Source organism: Pelecanus crispus, chromosome 2 (genome assembly GCF_030463565.1).
Source record: "Pelecanus crispus isolate bPelCri1 chromosome 2, bPelCri1.pri, whole genome shotgun sequence".
NCBI lineage: Eukaryota > Metazoa > Chordata > Aves > Pelecaniformes > Pelecanidae > Pelecanus > Pelecanus crispus.
In genome coordinates, this window is record NC_134644.1 from 116,198,261 (window position 1) to 116,210,575 (window position 12,315).

The 12,315-nt window shown below is 40.5% G+C and overlaps 1 protein-coding gene across 1 annotated transcript in view; it reads left to right on the top strand.

The window, feature by feature from the left end:
• The window catches only part of SPIRE1 (spire type actin nucleation factor 1), a 131,147-nt gene that overhangs the window by 79,985 nt on the left and 38,847 nt on the right, over positions 1-12,315 (top strand). The window contains exon 4 of the mRNA XM_075728291.1: positions 3,663-3,788. Coding sequence (XP_075584406.1) covers positions 3,663-3,788 — 126 coding nt within the window. The remainder of the gene's footprint in view (positions 1-3,662; positions 3,789-12,315) is intronic.

The following is a 12,315-nucleotide window of genomic DNA, read 5'->3' on the forward strand; positions in this document are numbered from 1 at the left end:
GCTTTTCACAATGATCACAAATGGAAATACTTACAGACCAAGCTAGTTAATGTTTCAGTAGTTGATAATATTTTTTATATTTCACCAGTTTACAAAGACCACATAACTTGTTTTCAACCATACTTTTTGAGACTTCTTGGAAACAGAACAAACAGCCCTTGTAGTAAGCTCTGGGCACAGTTCGCGTTCGTTCCCCTTAGGATAGTTTTAAGTTGTATCATGAGGGATGAAAAGGCAAGTGTCAGAATAAGCAGCACACAGAGGCTTCCTTTCCTCCACGAACTCTAAATGTCTGGAAAAGACTGCAGACCTGATCTTAATCCTTCTTGCACCATGACTGCTATGACATGGTAAGAGGAGGAGGAGTTCATTAAGTGGCTGTCCTTTCACATCTCAATTATTAAAACATTCTGACTGTGATTTTTGTAGTGTGTTACAGTAGCAGAGCTTTTCAGACACTACTATCATAAAATTAAAGATGTTATTTTTCTGTTTTTTTTAAAGTGGATAAATACCCTGAACTCAGGCTACAAGTGACATTTCATACTTGATTTGCCTTGCCTGCCTAGATTTTGCAGTATTTTTCATGTAGAATTTATAGCTTGTCAGGCGCTCTGAGCACATGCAAGTACAATATATTACAATGAAGGGGGGAAAAAAGAATCAGTCTGTCCTATTTGCATTTTTCTTTTTCTTCAGGCTTACTTTCCTCAATCCAAGAATTTATGCTAAGTCACTTGACTTAATGTTACCACAAGGGTTTTTTGTATGTAATGCTTCTTCACATAATATAAGATCACTCAGAGATTGATTTTTCAGAACATGAAAATTAGTAGGAGCTGCTGGCCCTCTTTTAATATCTGCAGCCTAACCATTTGGTTAACTTGTTATGTGGTTGCTTTTGTAACTAAGTTCAGCAGCAGGCGTTTAGTTTTTTTTTTTTTTGCTTTACTTTGTGTTCAATAACAGAATCAAGATTATATCCATCCCCTGCTTGAACTTGCCACTGCTGCATTTCATTAACTTTCTCAATATTTGATGTAAATTGTTTCTAATTAACATGCTTCTAAATAAAGAAAAAAAGCATTCTTAAAAACCTGTGTGCAATCTGTATAATAATAAAATTTTATTCTCAGCTATGAAGACTTGTACCATTTTATGACCTTTTTGAAATTGCTGGTTTTATTATTCTTCTAGTTAGTTATTCCTGTAAGTGGTGTATTTCAGAATGCAACCCTTTTTATCTGTACTATAATTAATAACCAGAAATAGCTCACTGAAAACGTAGTAAGGCAGGTAAGGACATGATTAGTTATTTAGAGAAAGGAACGCAAATTAACCATACTTAGAATTTGGTCTTTTAAATGTTCTGACTTTTTCATTAAGTCAAGGGAAATACTTAATAGCTTCTATCTTTGTGGTATGCTTTGTCACTGTAGCACACATTAGAGGTGCATCTGTCTCAGTTTTTCTCCCTTTACCTGCAAAAGAGATGATATGATTTGTTAAAAAGGGAAAAAAGAAAAAAAAAGGGGGGGGGGGGAGAAAAAGGAAGGAAAAAAAAAGGGGGGGGTGGAGTGCTTTTTTTATCTGTGCACTATGTCCTTGTGATTATCCAGAAATAAATTTGAAGAGTATAAGAAAATTTTGGCCATCATTGTAAAGCGGTATAAAATTTGAAAGGGAGGAAGCAAGGACCATTTGTGAACATGTCTGACTTGCGTTCCCTATATATAAGGAAAGTATATAGGAAGGAGGGAAAATACACACACACAGACACATATATAAACTTTCCTTATAGATATTCTTTTTTATGACTAAAAGGAGATACATATATGGGTACAATAATCAGAAATAGGTGTTGCGGGAGCCCAAATTGTGCTTGTAAAAATTTATCTAAGTAGTTGACCAAATCTGACCACCGACCTCTGTATTGTTACGCTAATTGGAAGAAATAAAAGATAACAAGGGGCCTATGGCCTTAGAAAGCAACTTGTTAGTGAGATTGAGCCAATCTAAACCTGGCTGCCACCAAAAGCAGTCGTTCAGCCCTTCCTCCCTTTCCCCGCTCTGGCAGCGTATTCCCCGTGCTCCTTTTCGCTTGCGCTGCTACCCGTGTGTCCGTGCCATGAAGAGTAATTGTCTCCTGCTCCACTTCCTCCACACTGTTAATTTTTGTCCGGGCGAGTAATCCTCTCTGAGTTAGGGCACGAGCTCTGGTGCCAGCATAAGGGCATCGGTGGACGCGTACCACTGGAGGCCACAGGACCGCGCCTTTTGGTGGCAGTACGGATTTAAATCAAATTGAAAGCCATATGAAAAAGCAGCCTGAGCTTTACATGCATTGTGCCCCTTGTAACTACAGTGTTCACTGTAGCAACAAGAGAGATTTAGACAAATATGCCACTAGGCTAATTACGGGCTCTTCTAAAGAGGCTTTTGTCTCAAGCTTTAGTTCTGGAGATCTGAAGGTAGACACCTACTGCCTCAGGTTTTGGTTTGTTCTTAGTTTTAACTCGACAGCTATAAATACAGCTCTCTCTGTATAATAATAGCTACTATAAAACCACAGTAACAAGACAAATTTTAAGGCCTTGCTTAAGATTTTGTTTTATTTTAATATAGGCACCAGTATGGTATATGGTATGGGTGCTCTAGTTTCAGATTTTTTTTTTTTTTTTAATTTAAAACTGTTTAGGGAACAAATTACAGACGTTGTTCTGTCCATTTCCAGCCAAGATTTCCGTGATGAATACTTAGAGGTGATATATTTGACTTAGGGGAAAAAGATATTACAACTATTAGCCTCAGTGCTGAGCTATTCCACAATAGTAGAAGCTGGATGTTCATGGTCATGGAGGTGGATGTTGCTCGTACCATTCAGGTTCTCTGTTTGAAATATGCAGGCTGGCTTAAGTGAAACTTCTCTTGTTGGAAATGGGAGCTGCATGTTTTACTCTAAAAGCAATGCTGGACTGACTGCTTAACAGTAGTTGTGAATGATTATTAGTGATTTGAGTAGGCTTTCAGAGCTTTGCGGGTTTAGCGTGTATGAAAACATTAGTGTTTCTTTACATCAGCTGTGTCTGGAAATGTTCATGAATGTCTGAGGTGAAGCAATAAGCCTGCACTTCCATGGCTCTTGCTGATTTTTAAAATCTTTGTACTGCTTGAAATAAATTAAATCAGAGTTTCAGCTTGGTGATTACACTTCACTTTTGTCCTTGCTTCGCCTTTCATCCTTTCATAAATTGGTAGGGATACAGTTCTCTTCCACATTCACAGGAAGCTAAACAACCATTAAAGCTGGTTTGAATTAAGTACGTTTTCCCAAAATTTGATACTGCAAGATTGCTTTTTTCCCCTTCACAATTTTGTTGTCCTTTTTTTTTTTTGATGAAAAGGCAATTATCTTGGTTTTCAGAGTTTTCCAGGATGTGGTCAACCAGCCCCTTACTGTCCTTATAGAACCCTTCTCATAAAATAAATGGTAGCAGAAGGCTTAGAAAATACACCCCAATTTCTGCCTCAACTTAAATGTCTCATGGATTTTTGTGCCCTAAATATTCCATTGCATTCACTTCCATGTAATCTCATGCTCTGTAGCATTAATGAAAGCAATGGGGCATTGTTTTGATATTGGTATTTATTTTTCTCTCTAGCTGTGTGCTGCCCACCTGCCAACCCGATCAGAGGCACCGAACCACTATCAAGCAGTATGTCGGGCTCTGTTTGCTGAAACAATGGAACTGTACACTTTCTTGGCCAAAATTAAAAGTGCAAAAGAGGTAAGTAGTCTCAGAAGGTTTTCTGCTTTTGAGCTCATTACTGTGTGAATTAGGCTTACAAAATCACTTCTGTACCCAGCCAGTAGTGAATATCAGATGCTTGATGAAATCACCTGTAGCGTTCAGGGAGAGCAGTTCTACAGCTGAGGTTTTTTTTTCTTTTGGCCTGTGACCATTTACAGATGTCTTGTAGAATTGTTACGAATTGTGACTAGTCTGTCTGGGAGTAGACCAGAAGTTTTTCTTGGAGGGTTACACACAGCATACGTGCACCCGTTCCTGCATGCATGTATGCAATGTATTTTGAGTCTAAAAACTTCTCTGGTGTTTCAGGGATATTGTGAAGCGTCAGAGTTTTGCCTGTTGTTCCTCAGCTCCTTCTCATGCCTTGTCTTTGGCTGAGAATTATCTGAGGTTCTTCTTGCTCAGCAAGCTTCTTCAGCAGCTTCCCTTACCTTTGATGTACAATTGGCTTGTTTGTCTGTCACATAGGCTTCACAGCAGAGCCAACATAAAAAAGAAAAATTTCCGCCTGTAGGTCATGATGCTTATGTTCACTGCCTGCTTGGCTGTTATTGTTGACTGAAAGGCCATCCTCTGAACCACTGCAATTAAATGGTCTGGCTGAAGAATAACTTTGAGGGTGGGCAGATGATTTCTAATGAAGATAGTTTCAGTGATCTGACCTGCAGAACAGCTCCATAAACAATTGTATTAACACAGTGTGGGTGTTGGTTACGTTGGAAAACTGGTGGGTGAGGGGAAGGGCAGGATGGGAAGCATGCTTCTTAAAGCTGGTTTCTTCACTGAAGCCAACTTGTCAAGTAATGACACTTTCATAATTTTTCTTTTTAATAAATCCCGGAAGGATTTTGTTTTCTTTTGTAAGTCAAGATCTACAGTACTTTGGAAAAGCAGGATAAGATTTTACAGGCTGATCTAAAAAAATCGCTGCTGAAAGAGGCAGAGCTGTTCCACCCACGCACGCATGCTCCCACTGTTTTCCTTCATCTGGTTCTAGGAAACAAACACAGCAAATAAAATTAAAAAAAAAAAAAAAAAAGGAGTCATTCCTTGTCAGGTTAATGAGCTGAATCAGTTCATCAAAGGGTCAGATGAGCCTCAGAGCAGCACAAGAGAGCTTTTATTCTCACAGTGGTGGTGGAAGACACACACCAGTCAGAGGCATAAGGGACTGGTGCTGTCTTTTCTTCCTGATCAAGATGCATCCTTCCAAGGGGGGAATCTTCACAGATGTTTTTCTGTTGCACGGGGTCAAGTTTCACTTCCACTTTTCCTCCAGTCCCACTCAAACTGAAAGCGGTTTTTAAACAGAAGCAGTATCATAGAAGGATAATTTTGACAGTGTTGGTATGGCTAAAGAGCCACCTGTTTTCTGACGCGCCTGTGTTACGGTTCATCTGCATCCAGTGCCCCTGATACGGTGAGCAGACAGGATACAGTGTCTCCGTCCTAAATCTGTCTCCTGAACCTTGACATCATTAATTTCACATCTTGGCTTTTAATCTGACCACTGGATATACTAATTGAGGGACCTGTGCTAGAAACACCCCGACTAACAGCTATTGCAGGGTCGATGTTGAGGCTTTCTCAAAGAAACCAAACTCAAAGACCCAAACCAAAGGCAAAGACCCAACTCTTTGGAGTTCTTCTTTCTACTTAGAGAGGAATTACGTTTCCAGTAGTTCTTGAACATTTTGGCCACAGTAAGCAGTAATAAGGCATCTCTGTTGTCAATGTCAGAGTTAAATATTGTGGTTTATAACCATTTAAAATTAAATAAATACATTTTAAAAAAATTATTAAAAAAGTAGAGGGGTGTTTTGAATTTGCAAATTATTTAATCACCTTGTAATTGGACATAAAAACCCAACAACATCTGATCACGCCATAGAGCATAGTATGAGTTAATCCCAAATGAAAGAAACCATTTGCCTCTCAAAGGCTATTAGGGATTGATTCAAAGCACATTTAGGTCAAAGGAAGTAATCCTTTGTAGATGGAATTTTGGCCCTACTGAAATCACTAAGACACTTACTGCTGCGCCTAACCAAGGGCAGAATTTTGATCTTTTGATTTCATTTTACTCTGGATCAGTCTCCCAGTAGGCATACAAGAAGTGACCAAGAAAATTATCTTACAAGCAGCTTCTGGAATCTGAATACTTTGGTTTTATGATGCACTTGATCCTTGCTTACAGCTTTTATCCAACTATAGATTTGTAATGTATTTAATTTTGAAAATATAATATTTAACATTTAATTTTGAAAATGTAGTGTACAAAGAAAAAAATAGGTGTGAAGAAAATACGAGGTGGAATGCTGTAAATCTTGTTACACCATTTTAAAATGACCTCTATAGTTTATACTTGAGGCAAGCAGGAATCATATGATCACACTAGGTTTGTGCCAGTGAAAGCTGTGGTATTGTTTATATGCTCTTCTCTCTTGCAAATATGTAGAAGAATCTTAATTCATGAGGAATATGGTTAAATACAATTCAAGTCAATCAATTCCTTTTCCTTTTGTTATCGTCATGTGAGTATTGGGTATAAAGGAGAGAAACACTTAATACTTCAGTAAGGGCATTTTGTTTTCATGGATTTGTGGTGATTGCATTGGCAGGTAACTGGGGAAAAAAAGCCCAAGTTACATACATCGGCTCCAATTAAAAGAAAACTTACACTGTGTAATATTTTGTTTGTGACACTAAAGATGCCAGGAATTTTAAACTGTTGGTTTATTTCAAAATCTGACAGCTTTATTCAGAGATATTCCTTTAGAATTCCTCAGACCTAGACACAGTTGTGGATGTGAGATCAAAATTAAATTAAAAACACTAAAAAGGGGGAAAAATCCTCTAAAATTATTTAAAATAACTTTCCTATGAATAAAAATTACTTTGATATTCCTTGGATTCCTTCTAGGGCCACTGGATGGCATCTGGGTATCTGTTTCCCAGGTATATGAAGTTCATCGGTTTTGCTCAGTAGGCGCTTAAACAGCCAACTTCACTGCAGTGGAAGAGGGAGAATTTTTTCTCTGCAGAAATTCACTGCGGGAAATTCAGGAGTGGACCAAATCTGACCTATCTTATGCTACAGCCCAGGACAGGTTTAGAAGGGAAGTACACTGTGAAAGAGGCAGAAAAAAATATTGCTCTCTTGTCCCCGGTCAGCTGTGATGCCGTTTTGAATTTGGCACTATAAAGACCGGTCAGGATTTTGAAAGTTACAGGATTTCACGAGGGATAGATCAGTAGGCAGGAAGGATGGGCCTATAGGGTTGTAATATGTTTTGTTGTTAATATATATACTGAGTAGTCACGTGCTCTTCAGTCTGTCATGTGAGTATCACTGTCGTATAACAAATGGAGCGTAGTTTTACTGGCTTGCATTTGGGTGAGTGCATTAATCAGAAATCATGAAGCAATGAGTGAGCTGTTCAGGTCATTTCAATGGATGTCAAATAAAATGTTTTAAGCACTTTGTCACATACTTGATGCCATGTGGATTTTATTTCCAGTCTGATTCCCTGTGTATGAAAGGTCAGCATGACCTAAAGCTGACTTCCAGACAGGGAGATGGTACTTCCATTCTTAAAGAGAATTAAATGTTTAATGTAGTGGATGCGCAGGACAGGACTCAAGCCAGAGTTGAGAAAAAAGAAAAAAAAAAACCAAACCCAAAAAACACAGACAGTAGTAAAAATACATATTTCTGTGGAATAGCAGCAGCAACTCTAAAGGTAGGGTTGAAATTAAGTTAACTAACCTGATCTAACTTTGCATCTTTTTGCAAGGTGAAGTTTTTCTAGCAAGTTTACTGGGGTGTTTTTCCAGCTTGCTGGCAGCATCTGTATGCTGCTCAGGCTCTGTGAAAGGTGCCCTTGCTGCAGATCCACCCTGGGTACCATATGCTGCCATTCAGAAGTGGTCTTTTGATGGCCCAAGACCTCCTAACTCTGCGTCCTGCTGTTTGAGCATTTATGCTTGTTTCTCATCTCAAGCAGTGAGCTTTTAAAATTGCAGTAGGAAATTTCCACAAAAAGGGGCTCTCTCCCTTTTTTTTTCATTGTGTGTGGGGAAAAATGGTCAACAAGGTGGAACAAATGCATGTGTGTGTGGCGAGGGGGAAGATAGTTTGAATATCTGCTAAAAATGGGCCTCATGTAAGAGACAAGATTCATCTTTTTCAGGATCATCCAAAAGCCATTGATACAACCTTTGTTGGCACCTAGCCATAGCCAGAACTGTAGGCACAAATAAGCGATGTCCATGAGATAAAGCAAATGTTCCCGCTGTGGAGTATCTGAAAAGGTCTCGCACGTTGCTCAGAAATAGCATCAAGTGTGACTGAGAGAGACAGGGAGAGACTATGCAAGCATAGGAATGCAGAAATTGCTTCTCTGGATCAGACGCGGGATCCACCTGGTCTGTTACCCGCATTATGAACCAGCTTTATTGAGGAGATGTCTGCCCTAGTCCTCCTTCATCTCCCTGTTACTGCCCAGTCTTGCCTTCTGCTGGAATTAATGATCCACGTGCGCTTAACGGCTGAGTGAGCCAGCAATGTGCCCTTGTTGCAAAGAAGCCTTACGGTGTCCTGGGCTGCATTAGGAGGAGCGTTGCCAGCAGGTCGAGGGAGGCGAGCCTTCCCCTCTGCTCAGCACCGGTGAGGCCACAGCTGGAGTGCTGGGTCCAGTTCTGGGCTCCCCAGTACAAGAGAGAGACATGGACATAGTGGAGAGAGTCCAGGAATGGCCACAGAGATGATGAAGGGACTGGAGCATCTCTCCTATGAGGAGAGGCTGGGAGAGCTGGGGGTGTTCAGCCTGGAGAAGCAAAAGCTCGGGGGGATCTTACCAATGTGTACAAATACCTAAAGGGAGGGTGCAGAGAGGAGGGAGCCAGGCTCTTTTCAGGGGTGCCCAGTGACGGGACCAGAGGCAATGGGCACAACCTGAAACACAGGAGGTTCCCTCTGAACATCAGGAAACAGGGGTTTACTGTGAGGGTGACCGAGCACTGGCACAGGTTGCCCTGGGAGGCTGTGGAGTCTCCATCCTTGGAGATATTCAGAAGCCGCCTGGACGTGGCGCTGGGCAGCGGGCTCTGGGTGGCCCTGCTTGAGCAGGGTGGCTGGAGCAGCTGACCTCCAGAGGTGCCCTCCAACCTCAACAGCTCTGCGAGCGGTACCAGTAAATGCCAACGCCAGCCTGGAGCAGAGCTAAGCATTTGTGAGTGGGCTGTGGGTGATAAACTCCACAACTGGCACAGCTGGTGCGAAAAGACACCGTGTGATGCTGGCCAGCATAAAATAGAAGTGTCCAGTAGGCAGATGTGTCTTAATCTGCTGCAGTAGGTTTGACTCATATCTCAAAACTTTTTAAAGATTGATGTAGACCCTAAAGCATCAAGATTAATATTCCATCCAAACTAATTAAGACTTTGTATATTTTTATAATTGTCTACATCTTCGATTACAGTGAAAGTCCATGTTCATCAAAAACTCGTCCATAATTTTGTTATCCACAGTATGCCTTGTAATTAAGTTTTTGGTAGAATACAGATAAAGCTCCCAATCTGTCATCTTCACACTGTTCTTTTAAGCCATGTTGCCTTTCATTTCTGTCCTTTCTGATGTAAAAACATAATTATTTCAGTCTGCCTGGATATATTTCAGTCTGATCTGTATGAAAACGTAAACATACAAATTCTAATTAAGTACGTGAGTAGAAATGGAATGGTTCCTTTCCTTTTTTCCTAGTTTCATGCCATGTAAAGACTCAATTGGAAAACAGTTAATTAAAAAAGTCAAGTGTTACTTTCCATTTAACGTGGCTATGCTGTGTATTGCTTGTACAGAATATGATAATAATAGAGGTAGTTAATAGGTATCTAAACAACATTAATGGCTAACTTATTTTGGAAATATGGTCATTAGCCAAGTTACTCTTAATAGTCTCATGACTATGAAAGCTGTTAAATACCCTACGGCTTGGATTTTCAGAAAGCACAGCTGGAGAAAGAAATTGATTCACAAACTTTTCTGCTCGTAACTTCACTTTTGCCTACATTTCCAGGCTTCTAGTGACTCCGCTTTTGCAAGTGTGTTGTCGACAGGCTTGCAGCCCCATCGTGATTTGTTTGATCCCTCAATTTAGGAGGTTTAATAAGGGAAATGGCTTCTTAAGTGATGCAGGCACTGTCACTCAGTAAGTGTTACATGCACTTGCTTTGGGGTTTTTTTGCCTCTTCTTCAACAGTTACGTTGAGCAGCGTGGTGACTATTGCCCTTTCCAGAGCTGAGCGAAGTGCATCGACCCATACCACTATGAAGAACTTTGCCTGATATCCACTCGAGAGGTTTTCAGGGACTGATTTAACTGATCCTATTCCCGCATTTGAATTAAATGGGGTTTGGGTCTTTTCAAAGAACTAGAGTAATGCTGCTGGCGAAGCCCTTGGAATTTAAACCCAAGTTGGGTATCTGAATATGCAAAAGCAGTTTTTCCCCTATGTGCAGGTTACATATTTTTAAATTGAGCCTAGAGGTGCAAGAATATTTTATTAGCTTCGCAGATAGCAGTGTAACAATTATTTGCATCAGCGAACAAATGATTCCTAATTAAGAACATAAACTGGGAACTGCAGTAGACTGTGTTCTGCAATTGGTGAAAGACAAAGCGCAGATCTGGATTCCAGAGAATACCATCTTCATCAAAACGTTGCATTTTACAGAGCGTTTTGTGGAAGCGAGTCTTTGACGCTGTGCTGACAAGGGTCTTATGTAAACTCCCATCTGTCACCAAGCACAGGAGAGCGCGTCTCAAATGTGGGACACGCAGCAGCAGCAAATCAACTGCCTGCTTTTAATAGTGCAGCAAGACGTTTGAAGACATTTGGTATTTTTATTACTAGCTTTTGTCACAAAATGCAGGGTTGTTTTTTTTTTTTTTTTTAAAAAAAAAAAAAGGCCAAATGCTGTAATAGTTTAAAAAAAGCCAAGGCTGTTGAAACACCCGCTTCCGACACATCTAACCCTTATTTCCTGAATGAACACCCAGGCTGTAATAGGTAAATCAGGTCTGTGGTATGGGTCTGAGGTGCTGGGATCATTTAGAAAAACCCTTTTAAGATGTTTCTGCTTTCTGAAATGGAAACCCATTTAGGCCATGTATTTATTACACTGTAATAGCTCTTCTTAATCTGTTGTCCCAAGGGTAAGTACAGGTGGCTACAGCAGCTGAGGTTACTCGCAGGTTTTGGATCACAGTTAGGTTCTGACAAATGGTCTCTTGTATTGTAAACGTGTTGGTTTCCATAATTTACGATTGAAACAGATGCCAAAGCCCACTGATGCTGGGGGTGCTGGGGGGAAATGATAATAATATTTCATTTGGTCTAGAAGTTTAAAGATAATCATTTGTCACAGTGAATTTATTCCTTCCTAAGCAGCACCTGACAGGTGCGGGAGACTTAAAGAAACCTTCCTAAGCACTGGCTGCAAGGATAGAGCATTTGCTGCTTATTTTTCTCCCCGATCCTCCAAAGCTTTCTAAGTTCTATAATGATGGCAATTCCTTTCCTTTCTACTGTTCTCCGCTAGTTGCATGCTGAGCTGCATTTAGGGGTCTGAGCCAGGTGCCAGGGGGGGAATGAGCTACGCCTACGAAGTGGATGTCTGTGCCAGTATGAGGGAAGCAGCTGGAACACTTGGCTAGGATGGGGGAGAGTAGGAGCCCGGCTTTGGCAGTAGCCTGTGCTTGTATCAGTGCATTTGGATCATAAAACTGCACTTTTGAGAGACTTACCTCTCGGCTGGCAGGTTTTGCCCTTGCAACTCTCCAGTGCGCATGGTAGCCAGCATCCCTTAAACCTGTGCTTTCTTGGGTAGAAGCTCCCCCTCTAGCTATGTTCCGGAGAAACTAATTAGATGGTTGCCTTAGTTGGAAGCTCTTTCAGCTGTTCAGGGTTTCCACACCACCCCCCCTCCCCACTTCTTAGTTTCTGCTGTTAAGAAAAACAGGTTGTAATCTTTTTAGCTTCATGGAATATTTATGTCAGTCAAAGGCATGAGCCTGTGGGCATAACCAAGCCTAGTAAACTGTATGGTAGGGAACTTGGTTGCCGAGATGAGTAATTGCCACAAATCTTGTTGAACAGTTGAAGTAAAGGTTAAGCAGCTGGAACACGTTAATTTTTTAAAAATTAATGTGTACCTTCCAGCATGGAAAGGAGGAGCATATCTGACAGTTGTGAGCTCGTTTACTGAAGCTGGCTTTCTGATTACAAAGAGGAAAAGGAGAAAGTATCAGAATGATTTTCTTTTTTGCAGTTTATCAGTAAATTTTTAGCAGTTTGCAAGAAAGCAAATAATTTACAGTTCACAGATACAGTGTTTGAAATGATTACTGCAGTTGTATGACTCAGGAAAGAAGAAACCCTGGATGGCAAAATACACATAAGCAAGGCCTTTATGTTACTCGCTCTTTCCATTTTTCTT